This window comes from Simochromis diagramma, unplaced genomic scaffold, assembly GCF_900408965.1.
Source record: "Simochromis diagramma unplaced genomic scaffold, fSimDia1.1 OVJJ01000334.1, whole genome shotgun sequence".
Taxonomy (NCBI): Eukaryota; Metazoa; Chordata; class Actinopteri; order Cichliformes; family Cichlidae; genus Simochromis; species Simochromis diagramma.
In genome coordinates this window covers 6638695-6657552 of record NW_024386764.1, presented here as the reverse complement: position 1 = coordinate 6657552, position 18858 = coordinate 6638695, and the positions used below count along the sequence as shown (strand labels likewise).

General features: G+C 39.4%; 2 protein-coding genes across 9 annotated transcripts in view; both read right to left on the bottom strand.

Annotated features, from left to right (window-relative positions):
* Positions 1-1922: 1922 nt before the first annotated feature.
* On the bottom strand, positions 1923-16073 carry LOC120734772 (phosphatidylinositol 3-kinase regulatory subunit gamma-like). Of its 7 annotated transcripts, none has more exons than XM_040033755.1 (13): positions 13095-16073; positions 10947-10996; positions 9220-9969; positions 6639-6779; positions 6420-6525; positions 6188-6286; positions 5331-5511; positions 5024-5149; positions 4799-4941; positions 4519-4695; positions 3400-3471; positions 3016-3177; positions 1923-2931 (listed from the first exon to the last, which is right to left on the bottom strand). In XM_040033755.1, the coding sequence occupies exons 3-13, from the start codon at positions 9470-9472 to the stop codon at positions 2742-2744; spliced, it is 1650 nt and encodes a 549-aa protein (XP_039889689.1). In that variant the 5' UTR covers positions 9473-9969; positions 10947-10996; positions 13095-16073; the 3' UTR covers positions 1923-2741. The 7 variants fall into 7 exon arrangements, with proteins under 7 accessions (XP_039889689.1, XP_039889679.1, XP_039889671.1 ...); XM_040033745.1 differs by having other exon boundaries at positions 13099-16073; XM_040033737.1 differs by lacking the exon at positions 10947-10996.
* A 416-nt stretch (positions 16074-16489) lies between these two features.
* Positions 16490-18858, bottom strand: part of kank3 (KN motif and ankyrin repeat domains 3) — a 37968-nt gene continuing 35599 nt past the window's right edge. For both annotated transcript variants that reach the window (XM_040033718.1, XM_040033721.1), the window contains exon 12: positions 16490-17409. In XM_040033718.1, the coding sequence (XP_039889652.1) occupies positions 17347-17409 (63 nt within the window). In that variant the 3' untranslated portion in view covers positions 16490-17346. The remainder of the gene's footprint in view (positions 17410-18858) is intronic.

The window sequence follows — 18858 nt, the reverse complement described above, 5'->3', positions numbered from 1 at the left end:
AACCTGTTACACAATAATAGCATGCAAAAATCAAACATATACACCTTTTCACTGCCACAAAGTAGGAACTTGACAGTTTCTCTCCCTTCGTGGCAATAAACAGTCTGACATTTAACTTCAAGTGTACATACGCAATGACAATCAAGAACGTGTGACCATAAAGAGAGAAGTGCATTTTAATGTGACCCGATGACACAAGAAAAAATATATACAGGTCACGATATGTAACATTAACTCTTCATATCTTTATATATGTTTAATTGTTTCTTAATTCATGGGCAGACCAAGGTTTATTCACTGCTGTGTTCTCCTCTATAAAAATAGTTTAATCGATGATATCCACAAGCACCACTTCATCTCTGCTCAAAAATTGCACAATCAAAGAAGTCCCTGGGTTACAAACCTGCTACTTATCCAAGGCTGCACATACCTGGATAGATCTGAAATGTAAACAGTTTTAATTTTAAATGATACTTTTATCAATATAGACACAATTTTCTACCGTGTATATATCTCATTTACACTTAAGAGGAAAAAAAAACTTCTCAGGTATGGTCTGCTGGTGTGGTTCAAAAAACTAAAAATCATTACCTATCTAATTTTATTGTAACATACAGTTTTTGGTCCCCATAGTTGGAATCTTTACATTATTAGTTAATACCTAGCTAGCGAATATGCCTGCAAAATTCTAGCAGTAATGATAAAAATTGTTACAGCTGTTTGGTCAGTTGTAAGTCTCTATGTTATGTGCTAGGGGTGTTGATATAACCGAAATTTGTTAGTGGGTACCAATCCCCCTTATTTTTTTTTATCATTCTCAATCCAAAAAAGTAGAAAATTTAAAATCTAAACTCAATATAAAGCCTTTAAAAAACGCCACAACACACACACACTGCTTTCACAAACCAATCATACCTGCTTCTTTTTCCTTGTGTCTTTTGTTGACAGTTTGTAGCCACCAGGGTCATGGCTAAAATCATTAAAATCATTAACCTTTGTTTTTATAATCAGACGCCATGCATTTAGGGAAGTAGCAACTACCTTGTTATAAGATATTCAACTAGAGATTGGTTTGTCTATCTGTTTGGTTCATCAGACTGTTGTTGTCTGCAAGAGAATCATGTTGGTTGGAAAGAAGCACTTAAAGGCACTATTCTACAGTTTGCTATGAACCTGGAAGTCCTGTAGTATAACCTTGTAAGGTCACCTCACATCAGACTTCTTAACTTTGTTTTTTATCCCATCTTCCTTCACTCTCCCCAACCAGTCACAGCAGATGGCCCCGCCCCTCCCTGAGCCTGGTTCTGCCGGAGGTTTCTTCCTGTTAAAAGGGAGTTTTTCCTTCCTACTGTCACCAAAGTGCTTGCTCATAGGGAGTCATATGATTGTTGGGTTTTTCTCTGTATGTATTATTGTAGGGTCTACCTTACAATATAAAGCGCCTTGAGGCGACTGTTGTTGTGATTTGGCGCTGTATAAATAAAATAGAACTGAATTGAATTAACAAATCTCCTGGACTCCAACCAAAATCACTTCAAACCAAATGACTGTTAAATTTAGATTTCTCACTGAGCAGGTCCAAATCCTGTCAAATTCCTTACTGACCCTTATTAAGGTTAGTTTTCATAACTATAACTTAATGTAGTTTTGTAATGTCATGTTTGTGCCTAAGAAGCCTCAAATGCGACCAGATCAGTCACCATTAAAGCAGTTAGACTAGCCTTTCAACCTCTTGCTCCATTAGTTCTAACACCCCACACACTTACACCCAACACCTGGTATTTCAAAAACTTTTTGATCCAAATTTGCTGCTCCTTATCAGAAAATGAAAATATCAATATCATCTAAATGTGAAGTTGAACTGGAGAAGTCTTAAAATACAGGAATCCAATCGTCTGTGTGTATTCAGGCTATCTTATTTTGAAAGTGTTTGTGTGGATGCTCTGGCCTTAAAATAACCATAGTCAGCAATGCAGGGTGGTTCTGTCCCATACTGGGCTTTTTTTCTGTTCATATTGTTGTTGCTTCACTGTTTCTATGCATTTGTTAGATGATTACGAAGCTTAAGAAATCAATTTAAGAAATGCACACTGGTTTGTTTTTGTTCAAACAAGTTAAAACAAGTGTGGTAGAGGTCAGGCGTGGCCAACTATAAATACAAAAACTTGATAGCGGTGAAGCTATTTTATATTTGGCTTCTTCATTAAAATAGTGCTTGTGCTTGCGTCTAGAAAAAAATACAGAAACTTGTGCTGGATTGTTTTAGCTTCAGGACTAAAGAATAATTGAAATCAACATTGCAATGACAAATTTGACCATTTGTGTGTTTTCCTAAATATTTTGTGCCTTTGCTTTAGTTACTCTTTTAATGGAAGTGTTGTATTCAGAATCCAATTCACTGCACAGCTTTTTGCAACACTTTGGGGAAACTAGTGAGGCTGAATTCTGTACTAGGACAGTTTAGTTGAATATTTACTGCTGACTTCTGCAAAAGCTTCTGGCAAACTTTAGCTGGTGATGAAAAGTAAATTGGCTTTTTAAACACTGAAATTATAATAATAACAAAAGAGTAATAAAATGACTTTTGTTTGGCATAAAAGCAATGTTTAGATTATTATCCAATTTTAGCACTGAATATTTTAGTGCGGTGATGACACTAACCGGTATGCTGTTTTGAGCCTGGTAATAGTGTCTGTTCGGGTGTGTCCACAGTACTGTTACTGGGTGTGTGCTGGTGTGTCTCAGCTGGGCTGCTGGCTGAGAGCGGGCCAGGCCAGGGTTACATTCAGCTGCTGGTTGTGCTGGATCAAGGATGTGTGACGGTAGTGAAGGACGAGCTCTCTCAGTGATGAGTACAGGTTGTAGGGCTCAGCGAAGCCGTATCCCGTGGACGTCCTGTAAATTACACAGTGTTTCACTTCCCCGTCCACACTGTATGAGAGAGGAAACTGATTATTTGGTATCTACAGGATTTATCTACAGAGCATCTAAACATTAAGTACCTAAAACACTCACACGACAGAGCAGGCAAAGGAGCCTCTCCGAGTCTGGCTGTCTCTGATTAGGAATGTCCCATCTCTCTTCCCTCTCAGCAGCTCCTCCGCCTCCTTTCGTCTCATAGCACCAACGTACCAGCTCCTCTCCTCCTGGTGGGTATCATCTGCTAGGGTGTATGGGCTAGCCGGTGGAGAGGGAGCGGTATGATGATTTGAAGCAGTTGTGCTCAGTTTTGTTGAGCGTTGGTGTTAGTATCGATCATATGAACCAAAAATAGCAACATGGGTGGCATGATGAGCCACATATACAGTATGTGTGTTGTCAGTGAACATGCCTTTGTGACATTTTATTCCAAAAGATTTGACTAATGTGGCCACAGGCCAAGAGAAAAAGGATACTTACTCTTCTTCTTCACTCCTAATACCGAGCCAGTCATTTATCTGGCTCTGCTTGGTGCCTTGTTGAGTTAGCCAACTGAAACATGGACAAAAAACAGTTGGAGTGCTGTTACATGTTTATCAGGGTAATTTCCAGGATTTTTTTTTTTTTTTTTTAAGGAACACCAATGAGTAATCAGGCTATTTGATCAGAAAATCCAAATCAATACAGAGCAGTAAATTGGTGTAGAAAACATTAGCTATGATTTTCAGACTCACTGGCATCACTTTCGCCTAATACGGATGGTATTTATAAAAAGTGCCGCTGTAGAACTTTACTCTTTAAGTGTTCAGTCCCTTTACTTAAAGAAGGATTCTGACCACTGGTTAAGTAATAGTGCAAATCTTTAAGCATCAAAATATACTTAAAGTGCTAAAAGTATAAGCACTTATTACAAAGAAGCACACACATTGTATTAGTGGATGATTATTGATTCACTAATGTCACTTTAAAGTTTAAAAAGGAGATTATTTCACCTATATGCTAGAAATCCAATCCAGATCAACGACATCGATCAAAGGGTTACACAGTAAAAAGAGAGATACAGTATTTACATGTTTGTTTGTTTTTTGTACTGCCCAGTAAATTAAGTACATTTACAGTTGTGCTTTAGGCTAACTATATTGATACTTGTTCAGGTTTACTTCGTGTGAAAGGGCAACAGTTGGCTAGAAAGACACGCACTACCAATCAGGCTTATGATAAAGCTCCATACCAAGCATAGTTGAGCTGCACAGCTGTGACAACATGGAGAACAGCTGATTTATTTTCTATGTTTATAACGCAGCTGTGTTATTGGTATGTGATGAAATGTAAGAATCAGATTGAGATACTCGTTTGACTGTGAAGTCACAACACGCATCTTTCAGTAGCTGTGACGCTGTGCAGGACACACTGTGTTTTGTCTTTCAGTCCTTGCTTCACTGACGCACTGATTGTAAAATCCAGCCCTGACACCAATGTTTAAAGTCATAGTTTGGCCCATGCTGATACCGATCTCCTGTTATATTGGAAATTTTGGGACCTAAATTGGAACCACTGTACAACAACCCTAAACATGGGACAGTGAAGGGTTGAACTTACACCAGGTATTGATCTCTGAGCTTCCGGAGCTCCACAAGGTCAGGCTTCAGTTTGTTCATTTTCCTGTCGACCTCCATGTGAACCAGTGCCTTGTTCCTCAGTTCCTCCTCTAACTTCTTCTTGCTGCTGTGGATCTCTTCCACCCTCGACTGTAGTTCATCTGAATTGTTTTGAATTCTGAAAGTAAAAATGAAGGAATTACTCAACTAATCTAGCAACTATTATTAATTCAACTTGTTTTTAAACAAAAAGTGGAAAACCAGGTGCTTTGTGAACGTACTTGTCGGATTCTGTACTGCTGTCTAATGTGAGGAACATGTCGATGTATTCCTTGCTGTAGCGCTCTTGGGTTTCACATTCCTCCTCAAAGATCCGAATGATTTCGCTGAAAGCCTCAATGGCAGTTCGCTTGCTCTGCAGTTCCTAGGAAGAAGAGAAAACAAACTGTTTGTTTTTAAGTCTTTAAAGGAAAGGGCTCTGAAAAGAAAGGATTAAGATCATGTACCTGGGAGGTCAGATTCAGCTCCTCGAATAGGCGGTCATACTCTTTGCTTTTTTCTTTGTATTGATCCTGAAATATCCTTAGCTGTTCTCCAGCTGCATCAATGTCAGCTTCCATCACAACCTGCTGCTATATGCACAAAACGGTAAAAAAGGATGATGGATTTAGTCTGGACATTAGCACGGCGGTTTTGTTCCAATACCAGTAACAGACCATGTGGTAAAAGTCTTCAGTTGATTATGTCTTGTTGCAATGTTGTTGTAATGTAAGAAAACAAAAGTTCACAGTTAAATTGCCCCAAAAAGTTTACCTGCTGGTTTCTGGATATTGGATAGAGTAACCGTGTATCCAGTTTAGAGTTGTACTGGGCCAGTGACTTCTTCTGGTAATACTGGATCAGATCCGCTACAGAGGAAAAAGCCAGTGGCTCAGAGAAGCCGTACTTGCCCCCATTATGGAAGATTTTAATTAGTCTGTTTGAAGCGTCTTTTCTGCAAAAGTCAAAGGATAGTTGTCCCATAAATAACATGGTACTTCTTGTCATTTTAGGCTAGCAAGTAGGGAGCTTTGTTCCCCATTAGAGCCTCTCCTGGTTCTGTTTAGTCACTCTCGCTTTTCCTGACAGGAGACTTTTAGATCTCTAAAATCTCTCTGTGTGTGTGTGTGTGTGTGTGTGTGTGTGTGTGTGTGTGTGTGTGTGTGTGTGTGTGTGTGTGTGTGTGTGTGTGTGTGTTCTTTCATCCAAATGTAAGATGGATGACTGGAAAAACACTCGTGAAACACATCTTGTGGGGACAGGGTGTTATGTTGCTGAACACTGGAGTCTACGCCAAACTCTAATCAACAAAGCTTTATATCTGAAACCTGGTCTGTCCCAATTCCGCTAAAATTAGAGCGAAACCACAAAACGTATAAAGTTACACTTTAAAACCAGTAAAACTAAACTTAGACTCCGAGACCAGGAAATAATAACTAACCTTTGACTACAATATATATATTTAATTTGGGGTTAACTTTGTTTTCACATGAGATACAGACTACTGATGACTGGTTGTAATGCAGCAATAAAATTTATAAAACCTGGTACAGTCTTTAACTAGTTGTGTTTGATACACTTTACGAAAGTGTAGCCATATGCATACTTGTCACTAATCTTCTAGTAGTTACCTTAATGTCAGCGTGTATTCTCCTTTAATCCTACTGGAAGCATCTCGAACCAGGAATGTACCATCAGGAGTGTTTCTCATCATCTCGTTTACTTCCTCTCTGAACAAATCAAATGGACATGAAGGGTTCTGTTAATTATAACGGTCGGAGGAAGACAACGTCAATAAAATTAGATATGCTGTAACAGTGGTGTTGGCTGAAAGAAAGAAAAAGTGATAGAAATATAAAGTACCTTGAGATGTTGCCCCAGTACCACTCTGCTTCAAAAAGCTGGTGGTCATCAGCGCCGCAGTCACATTCTGCCATAGCTTTGTATATTTTGTTCTCTGGATATATTTCTGAATAGAAAAAAATGCAGTTACATTTTTAAGTAGGATAAAAACATTTTACCTTAATTTGAAACAAAACTGCTAAGGAGTAAACAGTCAGTTGCAAATATATTGGAGCGCACCTCCTTCCTTGCTGCTGTTGGTTTTTCCTGGAAGAGACGTACCATCATTATGATCATGAGAGGAAAGGTCCTGCAAGAACGCTGCCAGGGTGTCGGACTGCGCCTCACTTTCACTTTGGCCCATTTCACTTTCCAAGAACTCTGAAACATCAACCGTAAAACAACCCAGCGTTACCCTCCCTGCCTGTTCACATCAGTCTGTATCTGGCGATCTGCGCTCTGCGGCCGTTCTGCACACACTGCCGTCCTCCTGACTAGCTGCTGAGAGGTTGATATCGTTGTGTAGCTTATTCTCGCACCACGTGGGAGACCGTGTCTAGACTAGTTCGCTGACAGGTGACAGTGTCTGACTGCCTAAAATACCAGAACTGGCACTCCTCGCTCAGGCACACTCGGCTAGACTCGTCGCTGCTTAGTGCCCGACCTCGCCTTGCCTCGCCTAACAAACAACAGCTGTCTACAGCGAGATGCAATGTTGGCCTGAAGGTCCAGAGCTGATGCTCCACTGTGGATGCTTGTGATTTTTACCCCTGCGTGTGTGGTTGTGTCAGTGTTACATTAGGATAGCAGGGAAACGTGAGACCCGGTCTGTCAGGCATATTCCGCAATCATTACATTTATGTGGGAATTCTTTGTGTTTCCCAGCATGTAAACGCACACACACATGCAACACAAGCACTGAGTGCAATAAGAGGTGTGCTCTAAGCAGTTGACATAAATCGTCCCCTCACCACTTGTGAAGGCATGCCTGGAGATGCTTGAAATCGTTGCTCCAGAAAGAGCTGTGTGTTGGGGGAATCATACTTATACTGTTGTAAAATTAGAAAGGGCATCAACTCATTAACCCAGGGTCTACACACAGTGAAGCTCTGTCAAAACTTGCCTTGTATAAAAACCTAATAAAAGCTGTTCAACTAAAAAAAAGCTGGATAGTAGATGGTAGATTCATTAACTTTAGGTTTCTTTGCTTTATTTTCCTCCTCAACGTGGTGTAGCTTGTAATGTTTAAAAAAAACTAAAGCAATGGTGTTGTGTTATAGCGTGAAAAACTAAGCCCACCTTTACTGCTGCCATAGGAATTAAGAGGGTAATTGGCAGCTGGGTGCTGCTAATCAGATGCACTTGATTAAGTGATCATCAATGAGTGCGAGCGCCTCTATAAAAGCAGACGTTTTGATAGCTTGCTGGTTTGGCGCGTTCCAGTGTGTTGACGCAGTACCACAATCTTCTTAGGAGGAGACATCCCAGCAAATTCGCCCAAGGTCAGACTGCTCAGTGCTCGCAGAAAAGGCAAAAACACAAGTTTGTTTGGAAGGATTGCCAGGAGAATGCTTCTTCTCTTTACCTGATTCCAGTTAAAAGTCAACTGGTCTTCTGGGCTAAAAGTGCTACTGGCTTTTTTACACTTCTGAAATGCATGTTTTGTTTTTTAAATAAAGGCACTGTAGCATTTCTGCACCTTTGAAGGTCCACTGACCTGGGTGTGCCAACTTCCCTAAACAACTGTGTGTAGAAATACTATTTGTAGTATTTTTGGAGTTCAGCAGAAGCAAAACAGAGCACCATGTCACTCGGTCTTAGCGCATCGAAGGGTAAATTCTGCCATCTGCTGGTTCCTTTTTAAACCATGCCCTCATGTTTATAAGATTGGGGAAATCTGCAGTCAGCTGGGACTGAATAAGTGATTTGTATGAGTGATGAAATGTTTCTCCTACTGAAAACGCTATATCCAGATGAACAGAATCAACCTTTGGAGACATGCCCCACATGTTGCAAACTAATCTTAACATTTGGTTTGATAGTGTTTCAACAGCCTCCAAGCTTCCTTAAGATGAAAGTGTTTCAGCCTCTGTCCACTGGCTCCTAATGATTATCCTTTATTGTGTAATGTACCCATGAAAATATTTACAAGCTAATAAAAGTCCATATGTTTGGGTCAAACATAAGCACTTTTTAATCCCCAACTTTTTTCAGCATCTTTGAGCCCTCATAGCTTCAACATTAGCTAACCGCATGAAAGCCTCAGACCTGACAAAAACATTTAACCTGTCTGTCTTTGTTTGGTTGGTTTTTAAAGTTTACATTTGTGTCATAGTTTCATTAGCGAAACTTAGCCAGTATAACCTATCACATAGAGTGATGGTTATACACATTGATACTCCGGTTGTTTAAGCTGTTTTCTGGACGTCTTCAAGCAACCTAAAGAAGTCCAGACACTTTTCTTTGCAAGCTCCTTTGACTACGAGAAAACTTAATGTTGAAGATTTACCTTAAATGCACTTTTTTCACATAACAAAGTGGCCGGTCAACAGAAATGACAGTCCTCGTCTTCTATCCTTCGAGCCTCCTGATTCCTTCTGTGCCAAAATATTTTTTTAATTTGGTCATTTTCACAGAAGTGGTTTTGTTTGTTACCCCAAAAAGAAGAGAACCCAGCATGTCTGTTCTTTTTTGTTGTTGTTGTTTCTTGATCATTCTGTCATCTTTTTTGTATAATTGCTACATTCATAAAAATTGATATTACTGTCAAATTGATTTTTGACATTATAAAACATTTTTATGTTTTATGTTTTAATCTTACCTTGATCTGCTGGGTGAGACTCAGGCTTGATAGCCATGGATATGTCTCCCTGCTGTCGTGATTGGTTAAACATTGATGACATCACCACAGGACATACTGAACCGGTCTCAGGATTATCCCCGATTTGGTTGGTGTTCTCATTTGTGACAACAGCCTCATCCCTGAGATGGAGCGATGCTAGTGATGACGTTGGGTAATCAGCTGGCTGAAGGTTGTCATCCTCTGTGCTGTGCTGTAAATTCTGATCTGCCATTTTGAAAGCGCTAACTTAGTATTGTTGTTGTGCAGCTAGGATTTATTGAGAAGGTGAAGCAGCAGGATGTCGGCCCCACAGTGTGGTTGATCACATACTATCAGCTTACAGTTATACTCATGGCTGAGAAGAGAGAGGGTGGCAGTGCAGAGTTCATGGCTGCCCAGTGTTGTGGAGGTAGAGCGTGTTCCTCACCTTGAGTCTTGGTTTTAAGCATATCATATAGTAGATTGATGGCACTGCCAATAGATCCAGTTTTCACTTCCTTATAATCAGTGGAGTTTTCCTTATTCAGGTGCTCTTGTGCTTCGTCGCTGTTTGCTCAAAGGGGTTCATATCTAGGCGCAATGGAGAACAATCACACTCTACCGATACGAGTGCTTCTTATATACCTCAACACTAGTAGCTAAGCTGTAAACTGCTAAAGAACAGCAGGCTGAGGAAAAACTGCCCAATTCGTGCTTCGAGGACCCGTGCATCATCTCATCTCAGGAAACCTAAATTAGAAAAGGCACAAATTTTCAGTTATTCTGACCAAAATCCTTATACACATTACTTCATAACTATCCTGCAAGCTATACACCTGCATAGCTTACATTTTTTCTATGGATCGGTAAGAGGGAAACTTTCCAGATTTCCTGGGCCAGTGTGCATTAAACTAAGAATTTGTTTCTGCAACCAACAGCAGTGCAACAACAAGTAATTTGTACTGTGCATGGCAGGGAAAGGAGACTTATTTAACTTTTTGTGAATGATCAAATTCAGATTTATTAACTGGATCTGGGACATCACCTCCCAGGTCACTGGGAGTCACTATGGCAGTGACACAGTGAATAGTCAAACAGTCAGCCTTAGATGTTCATTGGAAGGTTTGCAGTTTTCAAATTTTGAGATTTGTGCACATTTGCAGAAGATGCTTCAGTCAAAATCGTTGCTATCTTAAATTTGTTGCAGTATTTAGTCTTTGTGGGGTTTGTTTGCAGCCTTATATCCTTTTTTTTGTTTGTTTGTTTGTTTTTTGCTTGGTTTGTTTTCAAGAAATTCGTAAGAAGAAGGAATACTGTGACTAATTTTGCTCCGTCTCACACTTTCGTTGTCGCTTGCTCCGCTCTGCTCAGGTCGGGACAGCAAGCATCAAGGCTTTGGCGAGAGTAGCATTGCTTCAAATGTGGTGTGAGCAGGTAAAAAAATAAGCGTCATCAATTATTTTACTGGTAAATGCAGTCAAAAGTGTGGCATTTACTGCAACTATTGGCAAAGCCAGTGGTTTTTGGACCTGTTATTAATACAACTGGCTGAATTTCACTGGCATGAAATGATATTTGGTAGCCTTTTGTCACTGCTAGACCTCTCAGTGTAAACACGTCCTGCACATCGTTGAGAGAAATTAGAGCTGTGTTTGGCAGTACTGCGAAACTGTGCTCTTAAAAAATGGCACTAATTCTTTTAACGTTAGGAGAAACCCATTACTTACATATGAAGTGTTCAGTGCATCATCTGATGAGTCGGATGTACACATATCAGCTGTGAGGGCTTGAAATGTGATGCAGCATGTGAAAACCAGGCTAAATGTTCATCTCTAACATTTTTATGTGCAGATTTATCGTTTATTTTTTAACTCGCAGATGTTAACTTACAACATCTGTCCCTTGAATTATTGTGTGTCAGAAACAATGTAAGTAGAAATACTCAATCTTAACACATTCATCAATAATGAAACTTCTGATTTAAAAAAATCCTCTAGGTTTACAAGAAAATGGTAAATTGACCACGAATCACATAACATTATTTCCACAGACAAATCCTGAAAAGCTGCCTACATTACTGAGGGCAAATTCCCCAGGTTGACGTTTGGGGCTGTATTTGTTAGGACTTGGGTAAAAACGATGCGTTATTTGCAGATTTTTGCTACGCATTCATTGAATGAAATGAATGCAAATGTAATGTATCAGTCAACACTAGTGTGTTTCTCTCATGCACAGAGACACATACACAGACCAGTGGAATCGAGAAAAGTAAGTCAAATCATAAATAACCATAAAATAAGGGGCAGGGGTCCCGTTGGGTTATAAAGTATATCTTGCATTTTTTAAAATTTATTAATTTTTTTCATTGTGATGAAGTATTTTGACTTGAAAAGCTCGTTAGACAATTGCAACAATTTCTGACACACTCGTTTTTACAGACGTACTATCATATAAAAACACCAGCGTGTATTTTAAAAAATAGTTTTTAAATTTTTTTTATTGCTAAAATACAAGGCAGCGTGAAATCCTCAGCACTAAATGGTATCACCCTGAATTATTCAAGAGATACCTGGTGAGATTTAAAAATACATCCAATTAAAAAACATTAATATTATATCAAATATTCAACCATTTATGTAACAGATCTTCATATGTAAAAGTAGATCATTTGTGAAAATACTGATAAGGCTGCCTACAGTTGTGTTCTTTTGCAAGACCTTATTTAAGGGAACTAATGTGACAATATCACATAGTTGATCTCTTGTGTTTATCTTTGAATTAAGAATTAAATTTGTTTGCAAATGTGGCACATCATGTTGTGATGAATAACGTCTTTGACAATGAAGAGATTGCAGTTGCTGTCATTGTACGCTGCAACTGAAAAACAAATCAGCTTCATTTAATTTATTATACTAACAAAACCTAATGTAGTTATGAATGAGAATGTGGTAAAATGAGAAGAGTGATACTTCTCATTTGACCAGATTTTAAATATATGTACTGATTTTTTGTTATGTCAAATTTAGTTTTTGAGATTACTTAGAACAGGGGAAAAAAGCATATGTAGTTACTAAATTGTCAAATGTAATGTGTCCAAGTTATGCAACATTACAGACATTACAGATTTTCAGACCATTGAAAATGGCGTTTTACGCGGTACGCAACCATCATGGATTGATGTTCACCGTACATTTTGTCGATTTCCAGTTGAGATGAGATACTAAACATGATTTTGCCCAAACTTACAAAAGTGTCATTATTGCATCCAGCCAGTTTTGTCGTGTTTTAATACTTTCCGGACCCAATCCATCTGGAATGGCACAGCTGTACCATAACCATTTTTTTGGTTCGCAAGTCAGAAAAATGTCCTATCTGAAAAACTAGCAATCTTCCAGTCGTGACCTTATCATTTACGCCACTTGAAACGCCACTGACAGTGGCCAGTTTGGTCTCACAAATATGTTGCATTACACAACGTCTCATACTTTCACGTAGTCTGCGACAGTTGGTAATCAGTCCAACGTCTCTCAGATAGTACTGGAGAAACTGATCATATGTTACCGGTTTGGTTTTGGTAGTTTTTTGGTTTTATTTTAATTTGGGGGAGGGGTCATTTTGCAGCTTAGCTTGTGTTTTTAGTGTCTTATCAATGAATGTTGAACCCCACAACAAAAACGAAACGGCTAATATACGCCATTTTTTTCTTCAACGCCTTCAAGCTTCTCATCCTGTACCAGAGCTTCGACAACGAAGAGACGTGAAGGCTAAACGTTAACAGAACTTTCAAAATGGCAGCTTCTGGTAGAACTAACGTCCAGAGAACCTGAAAAAATGAAAGATCATTATCAAACTTGGATGTACAGGAGAGTACGCACCTACCTGGGCTCAGACAGAAGGGACCGGGCGACATGGGAAACCAGCGTTTCATCGGTATCCACGAAGCAGCGAAGAGACGTGGCTGGACGCACACGTGGCTCAGATCAAACCAACCACTGTCCTCGGTCCTCACGCCATTCTCTGTCCCTCCATCCCCCTCCAACCGCAACTCATCCTATCCCGTACAGCTTCTCCTCTTATGTCCTCCATCTTTTAAAGATCCTCTCCATTTGGTAGTTAATGGTCCCCTCTGAGTGCCATCTTTTTCCCACGCTGTCATTCCTCTGCGTTTTTCCTCTCCTCTTCACTAAAACATGTCCTCTTAAAAAATGAAGCCTTCTTGAGACATTCCCCCAGTTTGATTTTACTTTCACGTGCAGAGAGCAGGAAAAACTCCACTGATCAGTGGGGTGCAGTGAGGAAAGAGAGGGGGAAAAGTGTCTATAAAAATATAAACAAATATGAAAAGCCTAAATGTACAATGTACATTTCAGAGCTTATGCTGCTAACAGAAAAAGCAAAACTAAAAGAGCAGCACTGTAACTCTTTTGCACAGTTTGACAGCGCGGTGTGGCTGCACACTGGGGGGACAGAAGCATGAGAATGAGTCGGTGGGAGAAAAAACTCATATATAAATAAATAAGGGAAGGATGCCACTGTTGCTACACAGAGCGAGGGGCTTAGTATTCTCCTGAAATCCAATTGGTCGGCTTGTTGCCATGTGCTCAGCAGACAACAGAGATGCTGCTAACAAATCAAGGAAATGTTCTAATATTAGACTGTATGTATCTAGGCAGCAGGAGTCCCTGACCTCTCAACTCCGCCAGCGTTACTTTCCACTACACGGATCAGCATAATGAAAGAAGTGGTGTGGAAGTAACTGGTTATAAAAAAAAAAATGTTACGGCACTGTAGACAAAACAACCCCCCTCCCCTCACCTCCACCACCCAAGCGCCCTCGTGATGTCCCAGCCAGCACAGTTACAGTAATGGGGAAAACAGATTCATGTTCTCTCTAGAATTTTTGTATTTGCCGTTTAAAGCATTTTGCTTCTACCTACAGTTTGCACATGGTGTTGATGAAACTTATATATAAGCAGCAATGCAGCAAATCAGGTCCATGCATTAAAAATTAAACAAATTGAGTGCTGAGGGGGGAAAAAAAATAAAGCTCATCTGCAATTGTGCCCTGTTTACATTTGTGGTATGACTGATGCTCAGTCATCTCTCTAATATGTCTTAAATTACACTACTACTGCATTTCTAGCACATTCAACAGAGTTGGGACAGTTCCTTATTCTAGATGAATTTGTGCTCATTATTAAAAGCAAGAAACAGAAATATTCATATCATAAATATTATTATTTAGACTTCATAAACTCAAACATTGTTTGGTAGTTAGAAAGGGGTGTGATGTATTTGCCTTTTTTCTGTTTATTTGGAAAATATGATTTCCTTAATAATATCAACCATTTTTAAAGATGCATCTAATATGTTCATTATTTATCTTGCTTATCGCCCTTTTACGCAGTCAGTAATAGGCATCAGATTCGATGCATGCAAAAGGTCTGAAAAGCATTTTCCTCTTTACACATGGCAGGTATTATTGACTGTGATGTGCTCTGGTCTGCCTGTGCAGGGTTGTATTCATTTCAGTTGTGAAGTCTTATCCAACTTTAAAAGTGGGATGAGGACAGATAAAAAAGAAAGACAGACAGACAGAAGAGTAATCTGAAGAAGTAAAAGGAAGTTGAAGAAAGAGGTAATAAAGAGGGGTAAGGGGAGTGAAGGACATGCAAGGCTGAGAAAGAGGGAGTAAGCATAAAAGGGAGATGAGCAGCACTGGACTGAAGTTTGAAGGGTGAGGGGGAAGATTATTAAGGCTTGCTGTTTTTAGTTGTGACAGGCAATTGCTTACACAGCTGGCTATCTAGCTGAGAGGGAAAATGAGGCATTTGTTAGAAAAGGAAAACATTGGAAAATAGGCAGTGAAATAACCTGGTGTTTAGATGGAAAGAGTTAACAGGTATTCATGAATATTTATCTGCAGCCTCCGGCAGCTCCAGTGACCTGGTTAGACTCAACGTCTGGCCACAGCCCTCATGGCGCCTACATGGAAAGTGAGAGAGCGGTCTGAAATGAAAGACGATTAAACACAAGATTAAACCTCACTCAGCTGACTGCCTTGTGCTGCGGAAGAGGCGTAACTGCTGACTGTCCGGGTATGTAGACTCAATCTTACAAATCAATGAGCAAGACTGCTTAAGAGTGAAATATACAGTCTTTATCTCCTCAGGTGCTTGTATTGCTAGGCCTCATTATTAAATAATGCTGATCACAACATTTTAATACAGAGACTAGAATACACCTTTGACATAATCATCACACTATAATGATCTTAGCTTATGTATGTTCCCCCATCTTCTCCTAAACAATTGGAGCAATCGTGATGAAACATTGCTTAGGGCACTGTGAATGCCATCATCTATACTGTGTATACAAATACTTTATACAGATCCCACAAAAAGTTCAGTTGAGCACTGAACCAACATGTGTGCATACTGCACGAGTTTGCTAGTTAAAGGAAATACACTGAATGAATTTGAATCATCGTCTATCTCATAGATTCCAATTTTTCCATATAAATGAGAAATCTCACACAGAAGTTAGTCATGGAGTTCCACAGGGTTCTGCACTAGGACCAAGACTTTTTAGGCTATGCGTGCTTCCCTTTGGTAATGTTATCAGAAAGCACTGTATGTTTTTATCTATGAAGTCAGATGAGACAATCAGGAGCACTAACAAGGATTACAGAGAGAGACCCTAATCCTCAAATATCATCTTCTCTTTATTGGGTCTATATTATACCAAGAATTGAAATTAAAATCCTTCTCCTCACATACAGAACTATCGTGTTCCATCATATCTTAAATACCTCAAAGTACCACATTATCACAGTGGAACGCGTCACACTCAGACTGGAGGGTAACTTGTGGTTCCCAGAATTTCTAAATGTAGAATGGGAGGCAGGGTTATCAGTTACCAGACCCCTTTCCCAAGCTCCCAGTTTGGATTCCTTGACCTCAAGGTCCAGGTCAGAAGTCAAGTTTTTCCAAAAAAAATCTTGCAAACTCAACTCAAAAAGGATGTCACCTAGAATTTTTAAATTGATACCATCTAATATCAGCTTTTTTAAAAACTGTGTTCAAACGGATTAGTCCTGTTTATCCCCACTCGAATGTAACCGTGTAGCTCCATAGTTCAGTGGTTTACCTATTTGTCTAATTAGCAAAAGAGCTCTCATTCAGTTCTTCTGGTATTAAAAACAAAAAGATTATAGCTGCCAACTCAAACATGTGGCACTCCTTGCTTTGAAACACCAACACCCACAAACTTTTATGTAAATATGTTTATTTTAGACAATAATATATATATATATTTTTTTTTTTTTATAACAACATAATGCACAGACGGTTAGTGCAGACTATGACAGTTAAGGTTTACACATCAGTTAGCCAGGAAAGGAAGACTACAGAGCAACATTCATTGAGTTCAGTCACGCTGGACGATGTGACGTCCATGTGATGATTTTTGATGACATTGGGGTATAACTGTACACTACACCACTGTGTGCGCATGTGTATGGAAAACCAATAGATGTATTTTTTGGATGTACATTATGTGGTAATGATGTGTTGCCCTTAATAGTAAAATATTAGTGGTGTGCAAATGATAAATGTAACATCTCAAGGCATGTCATAGAGAAAATAAACATATCTTAGAGACCTAAAGTAAATAATAACCATTGAAGAATCTTATGGAAATATAATATTCTCTTAACAATATTTTATACACTGATCAGCAACAGCATTAGTATCCCGGCTCTGACTCGTTGGAGCCTGAAAAGGGATTTCTGGCAACAGGTTTTTTTGGTTCTGTGGGTTTGTGGAGGCTGACTCCACATGTTCTTGAGCTGTGCCTCAGCAGTTTTTGTGGTGTGAGAGTCTAAATTTTGTCTATCAAGTGACATAAGCCAAATCAAAGCTGACCAGCTAAACAAAGTATATTAACAAAATAATCCAATTATTTTTCACTTCACTCGTCGGGTGTTTATGTTGTGGCTGATCAGTGTAAATGGAGGACATGGCAAACTATAAATATGCGTTTAAGTAAATTCCAGTGGAGCTTTTCACAGCTCATATCCAGTTATGTTTGCTGGTGTGTCTGCCCCAGTTAGCGGCTTTGATCGTGTCAGTCTGCAGGCCAGCACTTGTGTGGGCTCGTGGGGCTCCGTGGCTGGGCCTTTGGACTCCCCTGAAAGACAACATAAAGGACAGGGTTACATTTTAAAGGCTTGATGGTAACGATTGTATGCATTCACTTCATCGCCTTCCCAAGAAGACCATAGCTTGCATGACTGTGGTGACACCTAAAGGGGGCAGCGGTGCACCTTCATGTAGTGCAGCCCACACCCTAACTATAGCTTGGAGCACTGCAGCGGAACTGATCCTACCACCTTTAAATACAAGAGGCATCATTCACTCCAAGTTGTTTATAAGTGTGACCTAACTTTAACTAACTCGCACGCTTTATTTATTAGATTCAAAAGGTGATTTTACAACCCTAATTTTAAACTTGGCAAGCTACAATGTGAAATCTTGCAATATGTGCATTAGGGACACTGTAAGTTGCATAATATAAAAATAGCTGGGAGATGGGAGCTGATAACCAAAAAGTCTCAAAGTTACAAGGCGAACACGGGGGATTGGGGTCGGCTTTGTTTTGTAAAGGAACCGCCTGGCTTCTCTTTGAAGTGCTGAATCGGTTCTGCTGACGTTGGATGACTTAATCAAATTGTACTGTACTTTACAATCAGATTTGGCAAAAGGGAAATTCTCGTGATGTTTGGCCCAAATCACTGTATTATAGCGCTCCAAACATTTTGAAGAGACTTTCTTTGAAGCGGGCCCGCTCAGAAGAAATAAACATGCTGATTTGAATAAAAATGATAGCTTTTGTCATCAGATGTAGCCGTGATGTCGCATAGCCTCATTCAAAGTGTGTAAAGTTGAATTTTCTGTTTACTGCTGGTGTGATTATTAGAAAAATGAAGCTCAGTGTTTCCCTGATAGAAAAAGAGAAACTGTTTTAAAAACTATTATAATTTTGATTCTTGAAAGTGGTCCTTCTTATCTGATAAACTTAAGCAACAATGCGAGCATCACAACTAATTCTAACCACCCTGTTCATATAAGATGGGCCAGACTTTGTGAAGAAGGCTTGTGGCATTTTATTAGAGTTTTATGCAGAAGGGCATTATTCTTGTCACAGGGTGGCATGTGACCTTTATACAAAACACACAGTGCTTGTAACTATGCTGTGTTTCTTGTGTATTGTTGCCAAGTCATTCATGAAATCGTTAAGATTTGTGAGTGAATCCTGACTTTGAAACTGCTAGTTTGGATACCTCTCCTCTAGACTAAACTTGGCCTCTGTCTGGTTTGATCCCAGGAATTGCCAAACCAGTTCAGTCCAGGCCCTTTTGGGCTCCTTTTATGGTGAACTTCCTAGGGAAATGTGTCAAATGTGGTATTAAGGAGGGGAAGTTTGGTCTGATGTTTGAAATATCTTTCCATTTTAAGTAGTTAGAGAGCAGGTACATTCTCTTAATAGAACAACATTTGTTTTTCCACTGCTAACCTATTACAGCTTTCTGCCCTATTAAAATTAGGTATAGAGCACAAGAGTGACCAAACTTTTTTT

What these genes read in the sequence shown, in the direction of transcription:
- LOC120734772 (XM_040033755.1), bottom strand. Translation starts at nt 9,472, where the DNA reads ATGGCAGATCAGAATTTACAGCACAGCACAGAGGATGACAACCTTCAG. An exon ending in AGCAGTACAGAATCCGACAA is followed by an intron (nt 4,696 to 4,798) that starts GTACGTTCACAA and finishes TTTTACTTTCAG; the next exon opens with AATTCAAAACAATTCAGATG. An exon ending in CTCAGAGATCAATACCTGGT is followed by an intron (nt 3,472 to 4,518) that starts GTAAGTTCAACC and finishes TCCATGTTTCAG; the next exon opens with TTGGCTAACTCAACAAGGCA.